The 23,567-nt window shown below is 35.2% G+C and overlaps 1 protein-coding gene across 1 annotated transcript in view; it reads left to right on the forward strand.

The window, feature by feature from the left end:
- The window catches only part of KCNH8 (potassium voltage-gated channel, subfamily H (eag-related), member 8), a 202,597-nt gene that overhangs the window by 92,173 nt on the left and 86,857 nt on the right, over window positions 1-23,567 (forward strand). Inside the window, exons 4-5 of the mRNA XM_009329509.1 lie at window positions 3,678-3,805; window positions 6,554-6,794. Coding sequence (XP_009327784.1) covers window positions 3,678-3,805; window positions 6,554-6,794 — 369 coding nt within the window. The remainder of the gene's footprint in view (window positions 1-3,677; window positions 3,806-6,553; window positions 6,795-23,567) is intronic.

Raw genomic sequence — 23,567 nt, forward strand, 5'->3', positions numbered from 1 at the left:
ACCATCATCACTGTGCTTTGCTTGGTTTCACTGAAGTTATTCTTCATTAGTCTGGGTGATTCTTATTGTAATAACATTAGTATGGCATATAATATTATTAGTATTATTAGTATATCTGTGTATTATTAGTATAACTATTATAACTATAATTAGTACTTAACATCACATAATTCAGATCATTGGCTATTCTCACCCAAAATCAAATCCCCTTGAGGTACACATCAGACTTCCCCATCCTTCTGCATTATCCACCAAGTGCACCCAGGTCCTTGAGCCAAACCCATCCCATGGATGGGTTTGCCTTTGCCTGAGGCAGGAATAACCCAAACTGTTTTCCCCAACATATTTTTTATGTGCACTACAGGGACTTTATTCCCTTCTACGGTACATAAAAGTTCTGACTGGGCAGGGCCAGTTTGGCTGTGCCCCCTCCCAGATTCTTGTGCACCTCCAGCCTTCTCAGTCGGTAGAGCATGGAAAACTAAAAAGTCCTTGGCTAGTGTAAGCATTACCTAGAAACAACGAAAACATCAGTGCCTTATCAACTTTGTTCTCATCCTAAATCCAAAACACAGCACTGTACCAGCTACTAAGGTAGGAAATTAACTCTATCCCTGCCCGAACCAGGACAATACTGTACTCAAAGGAGTGAAAAAAATTGCAGAAATACTGCTAAGAGGTCCAAGTCTGCAGCCTCACAGCGTTTAGGATAACTGTCCCATTGGTTTTTGGTAGAACTACTTTCTGTGAATGAAGTTACTCAGGTGTGCATGTGTTTCCAGGACTAAACCCTCAGACTATTTTACCTCACCCCTCTCTACCTCATTCACATATTGTCAGTATATCATGTTCTGGGTTAAATTTGAGAGGTACTGGTTGCTTTTATTCGTTCTCTAACATTATGATTGCTTAGGTAAAACCAGATAAATCTCTTGGATTTTCCTTTGTAATATAATGCTAGATATTAATTTTCTCTTTCATGTCCATGCACACTTGTATAGAAAACTTTCTGTGGTTATGATCCATAATCAGACTGGGAGATGATTCTGTACAAGAGCATGTTGGGCATTTAATCACACCAGAGGGAAATCTGGGTAGTGGTATTAATTAATGCATATTCTGTTGTGATAATGCATAACCTGAGGAAAAAGCAAAGGCAGTTCTTTCGAAGGGATACAAATTAATGCTGTGAAAAGTGAGGGAAAATTCAAAGGGTGAAACATATTTTGTCAATAATGTACAACCTTTCTGGCCAGAGCAGGTTAGCTTATTTCAGTATTTTGAAACAGATGCATTTCATGGTCTCTCTGATGCCACAGCTTGTCTGCTACGGAGTGAGCATAATGCTTCTGGGTCACATCAGAGTTACTCAGTGTAGACAGCTTGAGTCCACCACACAAGAAGATTATGGTGGTTCTGCTTGTATGTGATGGATTTACTTTCCAAGGAAGCTCCTATACCTGTGCAATTACAGCCAAGCACAGGGCTGGAGACCTAGAACAAGAACAGGGTGCAGCCTGCTCGTGCCTGTGGAAGAGTTCCTGGGCCATAAGCCAGTTCCTGTCACCCTCTCAGCTGTCCTGAGAAGGAAGGTCCTTGGGAGCTGGCAGGCTGCAATGGGCTCCCTTGACCATGTGCTGAACACCCCTCCTCCAGGTCCGGCTCTGCCTCAGAAAGAACTTGTGATTATCTTTTACTTGTTACCACCTGGACTTCATGACTGAAAGAACAGTATGAGGCACCATACCTGCCTTCTGCAACATGGTTCAGTGTTGGTCTCACAACACATCACCTAGGCTGTTATACCTATGACCAACTAGGATGGACTATCTTGTGCTTTGTAGGCTAAGGACATGGAGAGGTATTAGATATTGGACATTGTGAGGATGAAGCCTTTAGCTAGAGTCTTAAAAGTGTTGCTGGCCAGAGACTTATGTGGGTTTTTACCCACTTTCTCAGCCTGCTTCATAGCAGGTCTGAAGCATATTTTATTGACTACTTTGGGAGGCAATAGAGAAAACTGAATGGCCTCATCCAGCATGGCAGTCAAGGTTTAGAAAGGGAAGAAAGAGAGGCCTGCAAATAGTTTTAAAGAGAATTTCAAAGTCATATGATAAAAACAGAATACTACAGATATCCAGTACTACAGTGGAGACCCGATTCAATAGACTTAAATTCGTTTTTACTGAGAAGCAGATAAACACTCTGCTCTCACTCAGAATTTAAGTACACTTTTAATATATAGTTTGAGTTTTAAATGGTTTGACGATTGAGAGGTGAAAGTTTAAAAAACACATGTTCATTTAGTTGGGTATTTTCTGAAATAGTCCCTTCTGTTTTACCTTTCTTTGTTGCAGCTAGCACCCATATGTGTTGTAGCTCTTTAAACCATCTGCGGTACGCAGGTTGGAGATGGGGAAGTATGGGGCTTCTCAATCTGCCTCCCCCAGCTTTCCAGTAGCTATTTGTTTTTGCAGTGCAATGTTTTTTCTTTCTTTTCTTTTTTTTTCTTTCTTTTTTTTCCCCCTTCTCCTCCTTACTGACCCATAAAACATCCTCAAATGGAGAGGGCTTTTGCATTAATTACATGAAATATTCTTCACTGAGAAGTTTGGAAAGTTTAGTTTCCTACACTTTTTTGTTATGTATGGTTTTGTGTTGTAGAGCCAAAAATATATTAGTCTTCTATAATTCAAACCTTTCTTGCTTTTCTAGGCAGGTTTCAAGATGTAGCTATTTTGCTTGTTGTTAATTTCTGGCTGTGCTAATTGGTTTTGGGGTTTTTTTTCCCCCTTAATTTATATGCATTGAATTGAATTTAATTAAACCTGTTTGACAGACAGCTTCTTCCTTTATACCCATAATTCCTTTTTTCTTAATCCTGACACATCACAAAATGTCTGCTTTCATTTACCCTGGCATCAATTCACTGTAATTCCATCAAAGCTACTGGAGTTACTTTGAATTTACTGCTGTATAAGCAAGAACAAAATTTGATCCCATGATTGACAATTACAGACATCTGAATGGAGAGAAAAAACACAAACCTTTCCAAAACAGTGTTCAGTCTTTACTTTTAATGGATTTCATGTCACTAAGGAATGTGTCAAGTGATTATGCCAGTGACTATGTGGTGGGAAAAGAAATCTAAATGAGTGAATATAAGAATTGGATATTCCTAATGAGCAAGCTTGCAAATTAGCCTCTTCTGACATAATGGAAGCCTAGTACAAGTCAGATTCTTTGTTTTTAAAAATTACACCACAAGAGATTTTTTTTTTCTTTCCATGAAATAAAAAAGAGAGTAGGAACACCTTAAGGACATTTTAAGTTGTTATTCCTAGCCATGCTTGCCTCTGGTCAGTAATCACTATTTCAATTTCTGAAACAGTAAAGAGTACATTTTTCTTATCTATGAAATCATATGTTGCAATTAATTGCTTCTGATTTGCATGAAGGCATTTGACAATTAAAACTTTACAGTAATTTTTATTTGCCCTTCAGGAGAGGAATATTTTTTTCTTAACTGTGAAAGATTAAGTAAAACTAAGAAAAGGTGTGTATAATCTTTACATCTAGCCCTATTTCTACCAAAGTCTAAAATGTCAGTAGTTCACCTCCCAAAGGTTAAAGTGCTATTTCCTGATGTTTAAGGGACTCTCACTTCTGTTCTGCAGAAAAATGGAAAGGAAGAGGAAGAGTGGGGTCACATTTTGAGTCAGCGCGAAGACGGAGTAGAGCTGTCCTTTATCATATCTCTGGACATCTACAAAGAAGAGAGAAGAACAAATTAAAAATTAATAATGTAGGTGTAATTCTTCTCTTTTTCAAAAATGTACTCTTTGTACTGTCATTTTTTTTTAAAAAGTGCTGTAAAAGGTCAGTGGGTACCTGATAAATGTCCTAATCATAATTTTACGGTAATAAAAGGAGTAAAGTGCAGTTCACTTAAGTGCAGTTCTGCCTACTATGGTATTTGTTACACTTCATATTGCAAGACAGTGCATTTAGCCATACTATAAATAGACATATATTTAACTTCAGGAAAGCCACATTATAAAATTTCTCAGAAATTAATTTTAGATTCCAATTTACATTACTGTCCCAACTACTTCATTTCAATAATTACTATTTGCCAAAAAAAAAAAAAAAAAAAAAAAGAAGAAACTCAAGGTATTGCTCTAGCTGAAAATCTCTGTGCTGTGTAAACTCTAGAAGGTCACATTTCATTTAGGCAACTTTTCATTTGAATGTCTCCAACTTTGTGCAGAGTAAATTTATCTTTTCCTAATTGAAGTAGTAATGTTTCTTTAAATTACTTCTGTGTTCCCCTAGTAACTATAACTAATAAGTAAGTTCATAAATACCCTGTGAATGTTGCAAAAACCAAATCAAACAATAGACAAAACCAAAAATATAGCAACAGAAAGAAGTCTAAGGAAATATGTTCAGGAGAAAGAATAACTCTCCTGCTCTATGGAACTATGTCTGAGAAGAAAAGTTAATGCAGAGGAAAATTAGAGATGCATATGAAATCAGTATGTACATATAAAAATTTGCTAGCATAATATCTGAGAACCTGTTCCAACAGTGAGAGCCTATAGGTATTAGAAGCAGGGGTAGTAAAAAGAAACAGTTTTTCTTAAAATCTCAGAACAGTATTTAGCTTCTTGTTTGTATATCATTAACATCAAAAAGCTAAAATCCTTGATGGAGCCACAAGAAGAAAATGGTCTCTTTTTTTTGTTTGTTTTAATGGTTAGGGGGACGATGGAAGACAGACGATGGAAAAAGTAGCCAGAGGATATAGATCATGAACACCCTGAAAAGATGATCTGCCACTGGGCATGTTCCTTTTATTGGTTACCAAAATTAAGCAGCAGTGCAGATACATCCTCTTAGACATTATTATGTTAGAAATTAAAATCAGAAAAAACTTGGTATAGATTAAGGACATGAGAATACACAGCTGGTATATGCCTCAAAAACCATACAGTCACTTCTATTGAATGTAAATGTTAAATGTTAAAAAATGTTAAATGTTAAAAAAAAAGGTTAAAAAGCTAAAAATGTTAAAAAATATTAAATGTTGAAAAAGTGTAAAAATAAAAAAAATAATCTGCAAAATATGACCAGGTCTTTCAGTGATATTTTCATAGCACAGTAATATTTTTTAGCAACATGACTTTTAAATAGCTTTTGATGACTTTCCTGTACTGTCAAAATCCTAGTGCAGATGATACTATACGGGTTTAAAACATTTGTTGTCAGACTAATTTACTACCTTTAATGCATAGATTTTTAGAGCTATGAATTGGAAGTCATAAGAGGAACATTTTCTTCTCTGTGATTAAAAATGGGCTGACCCTAACAACAGAAAGAATTCAGCCCCTAACATTCATGAATGAGAACAAGAATGGAGAAGACAAGGACATCAGTATTTCAAAAGAAACAGAAAAAGAGAAAGGCTGTGACAGGCAAGGCAAATGTAATTAAGTCTGCGGTCACGCAGTTGTTGTCTTTTTATATTGATAGTGAATAACTTCAAGATCACAAGTAATCTTAGCTTGCTGAATACACAATATTGTTTTGTAAAGGTCTTTGTTACTGGAACAGCATTAACCAGGGGCACAATGACAGTGAGCAAGAATTTTGTTAGTAAATAATACAAGACAGTTCACGTAGCACATGCTGCTTTTCAGGAGGGCAGGTATTTTTGTTAAAACTCTGAAGGATGAAAGCTAGGAATTTATAAAACTGGTGCATGAGACTGAAGTCTTTGCTGCAAAGACCTTTGCTGGTTAGATGACAAAGACTCGAGACACATGACAAAGCTAGGTATAGTCTAACAGTGAAGGTAGTCAGTTCTGGAGCTGTATTATGCTGGGTCTACATTAGTATTTTGGTTTAGATCAGGAGTGCAATTTTAAAGAGGATCAAAAAGTTATTCATACTAATTGTGCTTTGGTACATAGCAGTCTTGGGCACACAAACTGGATTCCCTCAGATGAAACTAAACCAGGAGAGGTGCTCCAACTACTTATATTTTATCAGTCCACAGGCCAGGCTAGAGTTAGTCTGAAACAACCTCCTCACAGCTCTAAAATATGTATAGGAAGGATGTTTTGTCTTCAGCACCATCTATTCCTTTCTATATGTTTATTTCTATTTGCAGTACTACATCCTCATGTATACAAAGCTTTAGCCTATATGTCCAGCAGAAAGACGTTGCTCTTCAGTTAGAATTCACCCAACAGAGGAAGAAATAGTTTGCCAGATTCAGTCCCCTCCTCATTCTACTTAATCTGTTCCTTATTAATCCTCTTCCCACCCCAACATTCACAAAAGTTATTCCATCAACAGAACCATCTGTCTAAATAAATGTGAGGACTACATTAGAAAAAAACCTAGAATTAGTTCTTGCCTGCATATGAGTATGTCATATTTCTTTATGCTTTTAAAAAAAAAAAACAAATGGCTGCATTGGAAGAAATGTGTTTGTATGATCAAATTATTGTTTTGTCTCATTTCACTTTTTTTCTCTCTTTTTCAGAATGTTTTTGTAGATAAACCAGCATTTCCAGAATACAAAGTTTCAGATGCAAAAAAATCCAAATTCATACTGTTGCATTTTAGCACTTTTAAAGCTGGCTGGGACTGGCTTATTTTACTGGCAACGTTTTATGTTGCTGTGACTGTACCTTACAATGTTTGCTTTATTGGCCATGATGAGCTGTCTACAACTCGAAGCACAACTGTCAGTGACATTGCAGTGGAAATTCTTTTTATCATCGGTAAGATATGTTTGGGGTTTGTTTGGGATCTCTTTCTTGACGTTTAAGATTTTCACAGAATTTATAATATAGAAGAGGAAATAATCATTGCTTTCATAATTTTGAAGAAAATCAATTTTCCTGTATAGTTTGAGATTTTATCTGAACTTTAGATCACTTTTTTTTTTTTTAATTTTAGATTGATTCAAGTAGTCCTACTGTTACTCAAAAGAGACCTTTGACCTTAAGGAAGGCTGAAAACCATTTTTTTACCCTGTGGATGCTTAAAACCTTCCCAATGTAGGGGTGTGCCCTGAAATTACTATAGTGTTGTTCATAATGTACTTTTTTTTTTTTAGTTACCTTTCACAAACACTTAGAAGACCCATGGACCACAAGTTGAAAATCACTAGATTTTAAAAACTAATGACAGACGATTAAAACTCATATTGCAATAATGCAAATGTACAATATCAATATGCTATACTGACAACTGGGATAGAATTTAAGAGAGAGAAGTTGCAGCTTCTCATCTGGTCTGTTCTCTAAACCTTTAATTTCAATGATCCATTTAATTCATATACTTTTAAAGAATTAAAAAGAAGACAAGGTCATGTCTAATAGTGGCCTTGTAACAAAGGAATTTCTTTTTTGTATTATCTTTTTTTCATTTCTTTGTGAATATAGAAAAGAATCCCTGACTAGAGTCACACAGCTTTTTCCCCAAGTTTTTATTGTTATAATACCACTCAGTGCTGTCACACCGACAAACCACAGCTCAGATCTGTTGATAATATGCAGGTGGAGAATCTATTATTTTGACGAAATAAGCAAAGCTGAGTATGTCTGTCTTGAATACGAAAAGGCTTAGGATGGGTTCTAAGAGAGAAAGAAAATGAACAAAAGAATAAAATCATCCTTAGATTTGAAACTTCTTTTTCTACTTTACTTTTCTCTATTTTTTCCCTGAAAAAAATGTAGCTTAACTCATACCTTAAAAGCAATGTTATGATCTTCTCTAGGAGAACTAAAGAAGACTGCAACTTCTTAAACACTAGGAAACAACTCAGAATGTCTTTAGTTTAACAGTTTGTAAGTTTTTCTTACAAAAATTTTGAAAAGTTTATTCCATTTCTCTGACAGCTTTACTGTAGATAATAAGACTAGTAGGTGATGTGGCTGATGGAATAATCAGATGAAATGATGGATAAATATTTGTATTTCCTCCTTTGGACATTGTCATTAGGTTTAAGGTCTAATTTTCCCCTTTTATGCTCACTATTAGATCTTGGTGGACTCTTTCATGTAAATGCAAGCAATCCACATTGAATGATACTCAAGCACTGCAGTAAGAAACCTACGTTCTGCAATGCAGATCATGGAGGATCATCTTTTGTCTTGTGTAAAAAGAGCAAGGCTATGACTCTAGTCAGTCATAAATGACTCCACATTCCATTTTAAGGAATATAAAATGAAATAATTCAACTTGATCTACCTGGACATCTTTATAAAACCAGTAGACTCAAGGTTAAGATTTTTATAATGGTTGTATCCTTCACCCCACACCGGTGCAGAAAACTGGTTTGTGTTATGGATGTGTTTATTAGAATCTGAACACAAGAGAGTATAATCTGTATCTACCTGATTTATGTGCTGTAGTATTCATTTGAAGCAAGACAGATGGTGTACTGCTCAGTGCTACTTTTCTGCTTATATCATTTGCTGGAAATACTGAATTCTTATATCAGTAAGTCAAAAGCAATGGTATCTCTATGATCAATAGAGTAGCTGGGTAAGAAAAATAAAAGGAAGAAGATTTTCTTTAAATTTTACTTCATATTTTCTGGTTAGACTTTTAGGTCTATCATCCAGGAAATCAAACTATGGTTGTGACTAAAAACATTCAAAGAAAAGTCTATAAAGTACTAGAAAAGACTTCTTTGCATAGTTATGTTACTGGTAACCACAAACACTGTACTGTAGCATACCAATATTCCTCCCCCAGTTTCAATAATGGCTCCATTTCCCCCAAAATAATTATTTCTAATGTTATTATCTGTTTTTAAATTTGTGGCTCTGGGGAAAGGTTTATGGAGTATTTTCAGGACATTCTCATACTGCATTTAAACCTCTGCAGTGAGTTTAAAGACAATAGTGTGTTTATAGTCACCTCTCAGTGGTCCCTTGTCCATTAAAATATTGAATGAACATGTCTCAGAACATGTGTAAAATTGACAGAATACATAAATTTAAGCATAAGTTTCAGGGCATTGTTGCACTGTGGCTCTGACAAGCACATCTTTGGTGGATGATCTACGTGCTTTGAGAAAAGTCAATGAGAAGCATTGAGTAAAATTCTTTTTACGATGCTGCTGCCTTAGAAAGTCAGTGGGGAGATCTGTCTGAGATGGGGGCTTCACCTGTATTACAGCTCTGTAATCACGGACTGAGGTATTACAAGTCTCTAATCATGGATTGGAGAAAAAGAGTCTATCTGCTTTGATTTTAATCAGTTTTCACAGAACATAGAATAATATTCCTTTTATGCACATAACTTGCATAAACTCTTATTTGGACTTAAGGTCTTCATTTTTAGCTGTGTTATCAAAGGGAGCAGAGACATGACAATAAAATGGAGAGAAGTCTGCTCATCTGTTGAAGGGAAATAATAGAGTAGAGGCTAAGGATTTCCTTTAAGCAGAAGAGTTTGAATAATTCTAGTGGCTAAAAAAAATGTTAGGCTTATCCAATTTGTGATTCAGTACATGCTTAAGCACAATCAAAATACATATGGAAGTGTTCTCCTGACTTGGGGTGCTTATAAGTAGGAGTGTTGATCTGAATTAAATTACTTATGAGAAAAGAACACATCTAGCTAGAGGTTTAACTGCTTTAGACTTTAAAGTTCTCTAAAATATAAACAGAAGATAAACAATATTAGTAACCCATTTTGTGATGTCTTTGGGGAAGAGGTTGGAGAGGGAACATAATTAAGGTTCCTCAAATTAAGTTAAAATTATTTTTCACTTGATGTTTGCTGTATATGCTAGTGCTTTGATAACTTGTGTGATGTGATGTTTAAGTGTACTGTCAGATCTCGTCCTCTGTAATGTCTGCAAACTTTCTCTAACATGCTCCTGTAAATAAATCTTTTGCTTCCTCTAGCCAATGATAGTTTAAAACTAGTTTAGTTTTAGAATTTCTTTACTGTTGTATGTATCTTAAAATCATAAAGAGGTGGAGAGAAAAACTTTTTGACATTAATGTATTTAAGCAAACACATAAAAAAGTTATCTTAGCATTTCATCTGGTGACTGAGATGACCTGCTTTATTGCACTATTTACTTCAAAGTTTATGCCCTTTAATTTGCATAGGCAGTAGCTGGGTCCTTCATTTGTAGATAGGTATGTCTGGGTGGCTAAAATTTCAATATTTCTAAGAAGCATAATGAATCTTGGTTACTTTTCAGTAATATTTGTAAAGATTTCTCTCTTTTAGAGAGAAAGGCTGGAAGACCAGTTCATTCCATTTTATTAGGAATAACCTCCTGATTGCATAACTTCTGCTCTTCCATAACTATCCAGTGTAGTGCTTTTCTTTTTGTAACTGTTTCATCCTAGTTTTCAGATATTGTCTTTCTTTTTTTTTTGCATTTTTAAAACTTTATTGAACATCTTCATTAAAGAAGGTAACATTACCGAAAAAACTATCAATACTTTATTGCTAAATGCTCAGACTCACTCACAGGTTTATTTGAATAGGATGTCTTCAACAGGAGTTGAAATCAATGCAATGTTTCAGAGAAAATACATATAGGCTTTCAGGGTAATGGTAATACATTATTTGCTGGATAAGATCAAAGGTGTCTGAGTATTTTGTCTCCTAAGGTGGCCAGGAACAACTATAGAGAGAAGAGCTATAAAAATAAGTGACCTTTAACTTTTAGTTTTAGTTTTCTATTTGTGGGTCGTCCAGTTTCTAATGGAAGATGGAGGATCCTGGATACTAATTATAGCTATAAAATTATACTTTTTATAAACATACTGGAAAAAGTAATTTTAAGTGATTTTCCACAGCTTACTCCTTTGCCTACCTGTGGAAAAAAAAAAACATACCCATCCCTTCCCCCACTCTCCCCACACACATGCTCATCTGAAGATTTTATCTATGACTTGCACTTTCAGGAGAGAAAATTAATCATGGTTACTAAGATTGCTTCTCTTTGTATGTGTATCTCTCTTTCTCTTGTTAAATATTATTTAACAAAGTGTTTTGTCAGCAGTTTCAGTTTTTAAAAGCAGCATGTTTAGAAACCCTAAAGCTGTGATTTGTGTTGCATGATACTGTAGATTAAAGAGACTTGTTGGCCCATTAATGTCTATCACAAATGTAAATGACTCAAAATCTTTCCAAAACTGTCTTAAATCATATCAAGCCCTTGAGTCTCGGATGTCTAATATGTAGAGATTTAAAAATATTGTACAAACCCAGTAGAAATTCATGTCATCATTCATGACTTACACAGTCATTCAAGTATGCATATGATTGTATTGAAAATAATATATTAAACAAAATTTGTTTGAATAACATGAGATAGTATTAAATGCTATAGATTTTATTAGGTTGCTTTAAATTAGAAGATTTGTTTTCTTTTTTCTCTCATGTTCTTTTTCATTATTATAATGATTATCATCTCATATCTTTGCAAGTGCACAGAAGGTCATGTAAAACAATATCTGTGTCTAGGGGACCTCACATCTAAGAGAACTTGTGCATTTTGAAAGGAAATGGCAGTGTTTTGAACCATATTTTAGAAAGTGTGTGTTCAGACCCTAATATGCTGAAATTCAGGTAGACACCAAGGGAATGGTTTGAATTTATCTCTGGGAATTTATCTCTGAGCATCAAATGGTCTCATCTGTGAGATGAGATTTATATGAACAAAACATGAAACCAGACAGAGTGACATTGTTGATACACCTAGTATTAGGGAGTGAAGGACATAATAAATTGTTCATGGACTATGGATTACCTAGTAATGTGAATAAATGGTACAAAATGTTTATGTTGAAAAGCAGTAATAAATTTCCTAAAGATTCTCACTCAAAGCGTCAAACTGAAGTTGGAAAGACCACTATATTGTTAGAAATTTTTCCAATAGCCTTCCTTACGTACCCTTGTAAGGAGGACAGATGCTAGTCTGCATGCAAGATGCTGTTTCCAAGCACAAAAACATCCACCTGGACATAAAGGAGACAAGCATAAGCCACAATAATTTAGAAGTTATCATTTCCATGGAAATATTTCTGTATCTTCAGGTAGATGCAGATAAATGTTATGATAATGGAGGCACCCTGAAAATTTGACTTGTATTGGCTCTGCTGACTCCTTCTCTTCATTTGCAGAGGTGTGATGTCATTGTTATACATCATTAGCCAGCTTCTCATAGAACGAAAAAATGTATGCTTGTAGATCTAACCAAAGTTTTAAGAAATCACTGCCCCAAAATGTTGTTTACTACTCCTGAAGTTGGGAGATCCCTTACAGTTAAGACAAGAAAACTGCTCATCTGAGCATTCGTGCTTTTTCTGAGGCCAAAATGAACCACATTGATTTAAACTACTGGTGAACTGATTAGAAGAAGGGATCTTATGTATTGTGCCATGTACCATCAAAGTTAAAGGTAAAATCCAAGAAACAAGTACTTAAAGAAGTACTGAAGAGGCTCCAATCTGAAATCTGATTTTGTGAAGGAATGCCTAAAACAAAGCAAGTGGATTATGCAGGACAAAGACCTTTTAAAAAACACATGTAAGATGATGGGAACCTCATGAGTATAGGCTGAAATATGCAGCATTTACCATATGTAATTCCTTACTATTCTGGGGAGAGCTCTATTCTGGGCTATAAGCTGCCTAAAGATATTCTGCATCTGTGCTTCTGGCAAATATACTCACTGTTCCACTTCTCAGCTGTCCTAAATGAATCTCTTCAGACAGATTATTTTTCTTTCCTACTTCCTGTTTCACAATGAGACTTGTAACATCGGAGTGGCAGGCTTCTTGAGCACTTAAGAGCGCTAAGAGCACTCGAGAACTGACTCTTCACCTTTTTTGGCTAAGCTGTGGTGCTACTGTAAAAAAAAAAAAAAAAAAGCAGTGTGACAAATCATTTGTTTCACCTATAATCAGTCCACACATTGGGAAATGCTGTAGTAAGAGTTTTGTATGTAATTTTCACTCTGCTATGTTTCCTTTCTAAAGGTATATGAAGGTAAAACTACCCTGTTATGCAGAGTATGACTGGCTTGCATTATCACTACAACCAGGCAAAGTTTGTATTTAGGTTTACTATCCTATAACACAGTGGTAAAACAACACTATATTTTTCAATAAGATTAAAGTCTTTTAATTAACCATCTAGGTAATTTCCAAGGCAATGCTTAGATGCTTAATAGTTTACCGTGTTTTTAGTGAGCTTGCATGTTGTCTTTTTCATATTTTTTTAATGATTTATGGATAATGTCCTATGTATGTAAATCGTTGTCAAGCTGCATGAGGTAATTTCTGAGAAAAACACTTCAGGTTTTTCCCTTGGAATTGGTCAAAAAATTCTAAATGCATGAAGCAGTTGCCCCATTGCCCACTGAATGTTTTACTTGTTTGATCTTTTCATTGTTGTCTCCAGCATTTGTGTAAAGTGAACTGTGTTCATGAAATACCTAACAACTACATTTGCTTCACGCACATTGAATTTAGTGAAAAATTAAGTCATATGACTGATGTTTCTTCACTCTTTAGAATTGCTTCTTTCTGCCATATTTCTGCAGGTTCTAGTAAGAAAATTACCCATGTAGAAACTTTCACACTTCTGCAGTCACAAATATTAGCTTCTTTTAAAAGCAGAGCTAGCGGTTCATTTTCCAGAAATATTTTTAGTTCTTTGCTTTTCTTTCAAGACTCCAAAGTCTGTATCTTCCTTTGTAGAAAAGTCAATATAATATATTTTAGTTACTCAATATGTTCATGGATTGAGATTATCTAACCCCTGTTTAACACCCTCATAGTTAAGGAGAGCAACTTGAAAAGGTGAACCCAAAAGGCTGAAAATCAAGGAAGCAGATAAAAGAATGTGACTTTTTATTTTTTAAGTTTGTGGTCTTTTGTTCGGTTTCATGCTATTGGGATTTGAATTCATGGGCTCTCAGCACAGTAAAGAGTTGCAATTAAAACTCTTGTTTTAATGTTGGTGTGCTTGTCATTCTGTGTGTCCCAGCATGCCCACACTAATGGGTACAGCAGCCTAAGTGTGGTGTTTGGTAGAGCATACCATGCTAGTGCATTAAACCTGACCATACTATACTCCTGGAGGGAGTGACTTTTACTATCACAACAGCCATTCAAACCAATAATGCCTTTAGCTTTCAGGTTTTCATATTAATGGATAATTTACCCAAGTAAAACAGTATTTCCACTTGGGTATGACTTCAATATCCCATTACGTTCCACTGCAAGGACAAATAGTAAGGAAGAGCAAATCAGTCTGTCAGTTACAGATGAATTTTGGGAATCGGTTCCACTATGATCTGTCATACCTGAGAAGAGATCTTGCTCCATTAAAATCACTAAAAATGTTGTCGATTTGTCAAACTGTAATGGAGCAAGGCTGAGAACATACGTCATAGCACTGCCTTAGGACAGGGACCGTGCCACTCCTCATGTGCTGTGCAGCGACAAACATCTTGGTGTCCAATCATAAATAAACTCTTTTCACTGGAGAAATTTGACTAGTAAAACAGCTTAGTGTATTCAATGGTGACTTTAACAGAACAAAGCCTATGAATTATATTCATTCCACATTAGCAGAAGCTTTTTTTCAGCGGTCCACCATATTATGTTAATGCAATATCCTTGTAGCTTTAAACTACGTTTCCATTGTTCACCTGAATGCTAGTCATCCAGCTAAAGCCACAAGACTTCTAAAAAAGAGCTTCTCTGAATGGAGGTGTAACGTGACTCTGAAATGAGGTTCCCAACCTCTGTGACTGCCCACACAAACCAAACGGGATTGTTTCCACGATATTCTGGAGTGCTAACGGCCAGGAGAAAACGTTACTGGGGGTTGCACCCAAGGAAAAATAGGAGGCAGAGGTATACTTGGTAGCCAAATTTTACCATTTTAAATGTACTGTTGCTTAAGGACTAATTCTAATCCTTTTACATAATTTTCTTTAATGATCATACTCCTCAATAAGATTTTTTTCACTGTTTAAGCTGTGGAAGAGAACAAATTTTTCTACTTAACAAAATGCCATCCTGGTGGTACAATGGTGGCTTTTGATATTCCTTTTTAGATTTCAAGTCCATTGGGACCTCCACTTTGTATCTTGGGATATTTCATTTCTTTAATTTCTAGCAGTATAAAATTTGGGCTGGCTTCTTCCGTCTCACTGCTACCTATGTCAACACAATACATCTGAGATTTCATTTGTATGTAGTTTTATATGACCTTTCAGTTCATAAAGATTCTGATAAGAAAGAAAAATTATGACCATCTAGTTCAATCCTAAATAGAAGACATTATATTTAATCCATATATTAATATTAATTCCAATAAACTGTGTTTGCCTAAAGCATGTTTTCCTGAAGGACATCAGCTTTTCTTCAAAGACTTCAGAGAAAGGAGAATCCACACCTCTACTCAACTATGGCTTGTAAATGACATTTTTCTTTTCTGTTTTTTTTTTTTCATCAACCTGTAGAAGTGACGTCTTGTTAAGTGTTTAGTACTACTATTTCAAAAAGTTACTAACTGCTGATTCTTAGTTAGGATACACTGGATTGTAATTTAGCATCTGGTATGATACAACCATGCCTTGCTGCTCCATTCCAAAATTAGATAAGAAGTATTTATTGAATAACATCTGTTTTTTCTACAAGATTATTAATAGCTTCTCTCATAATGGGATGCCACTAGTACAAAGGAACTAAAGTTGCAGGTTAGTGTTTCTTTCCTAATACATCTAAAACTGTAATTTTTCTTCATCCTGGCTACCAGTGATTTTTTTCTCTTTCCCAAACAGGTCTAGATTTTCACATCAAATTTTCTGTAGTTCATATTGATTGTTACTTAGTATCTGTTCACCATTTGTTATCTCTTTCTTAAAAAGAAAAAAAAAAGCTTTTCCTTCAGCAGCTGTAACAGGCTGTTAAAAAGACTTATTATTTTTTATATATTATTATTTCTATATTATATATTTTACTATATATTATGTATTTATTATATAAAACCCCTACATTTAGGGATTTTGTTACTTAACCTCTGTTGGTTTTTTTCTTGTACACTTTATTTGACTTCATAGTAACCCAGATACCTAAGCAACAGGTGTAAAATTAACATTACTTTCCTTTCCTATATAAAACCAGTGTCATATCCCTCACCTTACCATATCAGTATCTAAAAGAAAATCATCAAGCTGATTGTGGTTAACAGACATTCTGAGGGGATATGCTGAGTTGAAAAATCACACTTCCATTTGAATAAATTGTTCCTGGGAGATTTACTAGGAACGTCTAGGTTTATAGCAGCAGTAGAATAGAAAAAATATGAGTTTATATAGGGACAGATAAATTGTTCTTCAAGCAATATAGCACTAATATTTCCTGGAATCTTTCCTAAAAGCTCTTTGGCCAGATTCTAATACCATTATCCTTATATAATTAAATAAGATTGGCTCAAATAATCAGATAGATCAAAGAGCTTGGACTTTGGGGAAAGTATTGCTAGCTAAAGACAATCAATGTAAAATCACATAAAGGAAGATGAAAAAAAATAAAAGAAACCAGAGAAAAGCCAGTCATACCATCTAGAAGAGGGAAGTGGCATAGGAAATGTCTGCTCTGAAAATAATGGGGTTAATATACCTAAACCATCTAGGTCTCAAGCACAGGATTGAATTACCATAGTCTAATAAGAAATCATGCATCACCCAATCCCCTGGTTGCTGTTTATATGTATACTACTTGCCTTTAAGGTGCAGGATTTTTCAATTTCATTTGGTTTACAGTAAAAGAGAGGTAAACCGAATTATATTACCTAGTATTTGCTGCAGTCTAAAAGTGTGCCATGGGCAGTTATTGAATCATCTGACTAATCCTAAATTGTTATTCTGCTGTATCTTGATCATATGTCTAATCCCAGCAGGATTTATTTTTAAAAAATCAAGCCTAAAGAGAAAAAAAAATGTTGGCACAGGAAAATCAACTGCTTCAGGTAAAATAATCCTGTTTATGGGTAAAGAGGTTCAGCTGGCTACCAGATAAATTTTTACCTCTGGATTATCTCTTTTTTTTCTTTTTTTTTTTCTTTTTTTTTTTTTTAACAGTGATTAGAAATTGAGATTATACAAAACACGTGTTGTACTTTCAAAATTGGAAAAGGAGTATTATTCTGAAAAATATCTTACGGATTAATAGGATAGTTTGGTGACTACCAGTTTTTGGTTTTCACTCTTTTTATATCATTTAGAATTGCAACCTGCATTATGCACTAAGTAGAACCTCCATTTTTTAATGTAATCTTTTTTACCTTTGTTGAGCACCGGTTTAACTTGGTATTTTCATACCACTCACTGAGTGGATGTGTCTGTGTGTGAATGTGAGCATGGCAGATATCTAGAAAGGAATGGCTTGGTAAAGGTTGTGACATGTCCTACAGAGGACCCTTTATTTCAAAAGAGGTCACCAAACCGTTCCAAAACCCTACAGACTTGCTCAGGGTTCCCAGCTCATTTATGCCCAGCTATGAAATAAGTTGCCTTTTCGTATGAGCTGAGCATAGCTAGGGCATGGATTTTCACGCTGGAAGTTTGTGAAAAGGAAAAGGGTCACCAATGGGTGAGTAAAAGCCATTAGATCACTCAAATAAGGAAAGGAATAAGTTAGAGCTTTTCCATTAGACCATGGTATTGGCTTTAGAAATTTTGAATGAAAATATCACAAAAACATGTAGCCGTGGTAACCGCAAACTTGGAAGACATTAGGATAATGTTGGTCCCAGCCTTCTGATGTTTACTGCTGTGGATACTGTGTAAAAGCTTAATTGGAGCAAAATAGATAAATAAATTAGGAACTGCAACTGCATGTAGATTAATGTTTTTTAATTTAGACTCTTTCATAGCTGAAACAACTGGGTTTTATTTTTGTACAAATTCATTTTCTTTAATCTTTCAGTGTAACTTCATAAGAGTTTTAGAGATATCACATTTCTTACAAGAATTTATTGTTTTTTTAAAAGGGGTGTGTGCCCATATCTTATCAGTAATGGAAATAATAGGCTGAGAGAATCCATGCAGATTGAGCTAGTTAGCCATGGGATCCAAACAGAAGACAAATCAGAGTCAAGGTTTAAGTTTGAGGTTGATTGTACCAAATGGTTTTATGAGATTTGTCAATCACTGTTTATTTTCTCTGCATGCATCTTAGGGACTTAGCACCTAACAGGGCTCCGGGTTTACCTTGTGTGGGGTTGGTAGAGGAAGGTGATCAGTTGCAGGCCAGAGTGAAGGAGGAGCAGCACTGGAAAAGCAGAAAGGAACTGCATCAAGAGGTGCACGTGGTCAGAGGGTGTGAGGAGCAGAAGCCCGTGTTCAGACACAACAACATAGCAGTGCTGGAGGATGTGGGGTGAAAGCAGCAGGCATGTAAAGGAGAAGGTGAGGGGTTAGGGAGGTAAGGGATTTGCCTAAGGAGACTAGGCAGAGCAGTCTCTGAGGGTGATTGGACATTGATTTGCCATTGAATTTTTCTTAATATGAAGTTATTCTGCATGACCTGGGTGTGGAAATTAGAGCTGAAATAACTGAAAAAAATGCTCTATTTAAATCTTTGGAGGTGAAGAGGTGCAATGCATAGGTGATATGATAGCTTGTTCCAAACTTGTTGAAATTGGAGATCTTGGGTTCTCCCTATTGAGTGCTGCCAGGTCAAGTTCACCTTTGTGTTTGACAGCAGCAAAATTACTTGCTGCTTTGCAGACTGATGCACTTTGCTTCTGTTAAGCTCACAAGCTCACCTGCAGGTGAGCCAGCCAGCCAGGTCAGGGCTGGCTCAAAATGCATGGGTGTTTGTTAACAAGTGTATCTACACTAAAACACAGCAAAAATCTGTGGAAAAAAGGCACCTTGTAGTTTATACATGACTTAAGGGCCTTTCTTAAAGTCAACAGAGTAGTCTAGACTTTATCTTGATCTTTAATTCATTTGAACTCTGACTTTTTGTTGTCTAATTTTAACTGAAATTGAATTATCTAACTTGAAATAAGAACCCAGCTTTTTTCATAGTGAAGACAAGAATACAGAGGCTTCACCCTTCCCTCCCTCTCTACATCAAGTATAAAGGTGATACTTTAGATATGTGTGTGCTGTGTTTCAGCACAGAATGTAGTGAGTGAACCAATTTGATATTATCTGCTGTTACTCCTGCTTTAGTTTTAGGTAACTTTTTAACGACATTGCTCACGTCAGAGATATTATTTACAGCCCCTATTCTGCTTTTCTAAGCACGTGGTGTGATGTATGTAGCTTGCAAGATCATTTTAAATGATGCTTTTCCAGCCTACATGGAAAAAATTTGCAGTGAGGTAACTTCAGAATTTTTATTCTGTAGTAATAACGCTTATTATTAATGATTTGTGTTATGAGAGCTGCTGAAACAGAAAAGAGATTGTAGTTCTTGTCCCAGACTGAAACAAACATATCAAATACAGCTTTAAGTATGAAGCTTGCACAGGCTGAAGTTTGTTGTTAGAGCATATTTAAAGATAATATATTCAAACATACCTCTCGTAGAAAACTTTTGACCTACTGATTGTCCAAAGATATTAAAGTCACTTCATGTATGCTTTAACGATCAGCTCAGAGATTAAATATCCCTCTTGCCTGTTTTACAGCTGTAATCAGTAAAATTTTTGCCCTCCCTTGTCTGGAATCTCCAAAGATTTACAATATTGATGCTTATGTTGAATTTTCAAATGTTTTTTTGGTAAGTTAGTGTCATTGGTAGGTAGAAGCTAGTGCACAGTAAGTAAGATTCACAAGCAATTTATAACATATTAAATATTCCATGAGTACTTTCAGAACAGATTATTGTACAGTTTTTGGATGTTTGCCTCAATTTGCTTACCATTCTATTTGCTCAAAGTCTTAATGATAAGAAAACATTTTAAAAAAGAAAAAAAAAGTTAATCTTCCACTTTTTAAACAGCAATCCCAAAAAGACTGTGGAACATCTAATTCCTAAAAATAATAAACTCTCTCAGGAGAAATGGTCATTTCTCAATTTGCATTAAAGATTTTGTTGTGTTTTTAGAAGTTTCTTGCCTCAGGAGTTCTGTTTTAGTTTGGTGGTGGTTTTTTTTTTTCCTTTACAGCTTACTCAGTAAGTACTTTAGCACAGCAGTTAAGCTGTAAATAAGGTTGCCCAGATGAAGAAACTGTTTACACCCAAGTATAGCTCAGAAAGCTGTCAAGAAATAAAAGATGGATCACACTCACTTACCTCCCTCTGGATTTTTATCTAATGAGTTGGATGTAGAAAGAAGCACTTATCATTTCCTATTCAATTTTATATATATAAATGTTATCTGGGGCTGTTGTCCTAAATTGCTTTGATAAGAAGGCAGAAAGGGGTGCTGTGCAAAAAAACCTCTAATCTCTTCTATCTTGAACAGTGAATTCCATATGCACATTGATATGCCTTTGGTGTAGTGGATGGCTTAGGGGAATTTAAAGCAAACATTTATCTCCTTTTCTGTTAAAGCTTTAGTTGTTTCACAAATGCTAATGTGCATTTGTAAGTAAGCAAATACTTTTTCTAACTTTGATAACTACACACTGGAGGTTTCTGAGACAAATGAGAATGAGAAGTTTCAAAATGCTAGTGAGTAAATATCCTTATCTTTCTTTCTTAGCTATATCAAGCAAATCTGCATGAAGTAGTTATGTATGTAGCTGGTGCTATCATACTGATCTGTAAATGTGAACAGTAACCAACTAACTCTACTAAGCACCTGTGGAGCTGAACTGGACTCCCTTGCTTATTATGAACCTTACGAAATCATGCTAATTTCACATCTTAATTGTGTTACTGAAAATTTCAGAATGTTTTTGTAGCTTTAAGAATGCAGGGCCAGCTGAGACTACATGGTGATCCAATCTAAAATTTTTATATCTCCAATTTTACTTATAAGTTCTGTTCAGCATGAGGATTTTGTTGAATGAAAACAGTAGTTCTTAAAGCATGAACCAATTATAACCTGCAAAACCTCAGTCCATGGAACCAGATAGCCTCAGATATGTGTCTAGGTCACTTTGTGTTAAGGCTTTGCGCTAAATCTTGAAAAATTTGAAGGATCAACACTGTGCCAAAACAATGAGAACTCCCCCAAAGATTTCATTAATTTAGGAGACTCAACTCTGATGGGTAAAAGGGACAGAATGGCAGAGATCAAACTGTCAGAAATACCCTAGATCCACTACTAGCAGTGTATAGGTTAACTAGTATATGTCAAATGATCATAGCAGACTGTCTAGCTTCAAACTGCAGAAGACAGCATAAAACGTTTCTGCCAGTGAAACCTGGGAAGTAATTCTTTTCCAGACCCAGATCTGGCATTAGAACTGGGCATTTGATCAAAGCGCATCCTAAGTAACTCAATGCTGAAAGGATGATCATGACAGTCAAACCTGCCTTCATTCTCCCTAACACTTCTACATATATATATTCACCTCATGTACATAAGTTACATGAGTCCACGTATATGTGTTGTGTGCTTGAACGTAACTTAGATACCTTTAGTATGACATTGTGTTATACAGCATGAGTGTTTAACATGAATCCAAATGATGTGAGTTCATCACCTCATTTGCTAAGCCACATTTGATTTCCAAAATGAATTTACCTTAAGTCAATGCCTGCCCAGTGTATCCTGTTTTGCCTAAGTAGCCTATCAGTGGATGAAAACAAGTAAAAGTCAGTTCTCCTGTTAGTGTTCTGGAGCTGAGTAAACCAAGAAAGTTGAATTTATAACATCATGTAAAGTGAAGTCCAGGCAGTTTTTTGTAATTCTTCTCTTAGTCTTTTAATTTGTCTTGAGGTGTGGGTGCTAGAGTTGTATGGCTGTAGTTGTTTTGCCAAAGGCACGAATAGTTTTCTATTCACAGGTGACATTCTTGGTTTTGCCACAGCTTTGTACTAAGCCCATACTGACATGCTTAGCTATTAGAAATCTCTTTTGGTGTCATTGTTTTCCAAGCCAGAATCTCCCCTTCTACAGATACCTTTTTCCTTCTTGGGTCTTAGATGTGTTTTGCCTATTATATGGAGACATTTGACACATTTTGTGTTTGGATTTGGATTGGCCACAGTCATCCATCTACTTTGTCAAAAACTACCATATCACTGTGAACTTAATCAGCCAAGATGAATCTTACAGAAACAGTTTTATTTATAAACAAACCCATAGTAACAACATTTTGAAACTGAGCAGAATGCCATGTTCAGCTTTTGGTTTATGTGTGTCTCATTCTGGTTAATGCAGACCTTCAAATCACGATGATACAGGATGAAATAACTTGAACACATCTAAGTATCCTGCAGCAATCAACTAGTTTGATAGCTGTATCAAAAAGACATAATTTTCTTAGCAAAAGACAGTGTGTTGATTTCACACCCTCCATGAACTTATGGCATTAGTTATACTTTAACATGTATTGTTATTACTACACATTTAACATATATGCCAGAATGATCTGTTTTTCTTGTGATTAGCAAATCTATTGTTTTCTGGATCATCACTTTTTGTGGTTCCCCCCCCACCTAAATTATTAAAATTATCTTGGCAAATTCCATTTCCTTGGCATTTCTCCAACTTTCTGAGATTTTATTAGAAGATAATACTGGTGATTCAGAAAGTGGCTCTCAGCAAGTTCCACTTAGAATATTAGGTGGAACTTTGACTTCAAAAATCTCCTTGAAATGTCTAATGCCTCCTTTGTTATATGATAAGCTTCTGTACCATCTAAAGCATCATTTAGAGTGATAAATCTTCCTACTTCATTCCAAAACCAGAGGTGTTTTTTTTTCTTTTTAGAAAATAAGAGACAAGTGGACTCTAATTTTCTATACACGTCTTCAGTTTTGTTAGTCATTTAAAATTAATTACTTTTTGTTCTCACTTTCAAACTTGTAATTTTGATGGTCACTGATCTTTTCTGCATTTCAGTTACATTTTCTGGGTTATTCTGTATCTTACCATTTTGTGAAGTTTTTTGGTTTTTTGTTTTGGATTTTTTTTAACTAGGAAGGCTTATTGTTTTTCCTTAATGTCCTGAATGTTAATTCATGCTTAAAATTTGTTCCAAACATATATGTGGATAAAGCACTTGGGGTCTTCAAAAAAGTTTCTTTTTCACTTCCAAGTGCACATCTTAGATTGTGTCATATTTTCACCGTGTCAATGTATGATAAGGTCATGTTTTCCAGATTCAAACAGTAACTGATTTTTAGTCAAAAATAACATTTTTTCCCCCCATTAAAATAGATTGCAACACTAATTTATCCCAAATTGCCACAGAACATCTAATCCCATGTTAGGTAGTTACTATTTTTTAGAAACTGTTAGGAGTTTTTATTACTAAGCTTATAGAACAATCAGTATATATCTGAAACTGAAGGCACCTATGAGGCTGTGTTTATCATCCTACATAATATGAACAGATGATATTTTTCAGTAAC

The sequence above is a fragment of the Pygoscelis adeliae genome, unplaced genomic scaffold (assembly GCF_000699105.1).
Source record: "Pygoscelis adeliae isolate BGI_AS28 unplaced genomic scaffold, ASM69910v1 Scaffold8, whole genome shotgun sequence".
NCBI lineage: Eukaryota > Metazoa > Chordata > Aves > Sphenisciformes > Spheniscidae > Pygoscelis > Pygoscelis adeliae.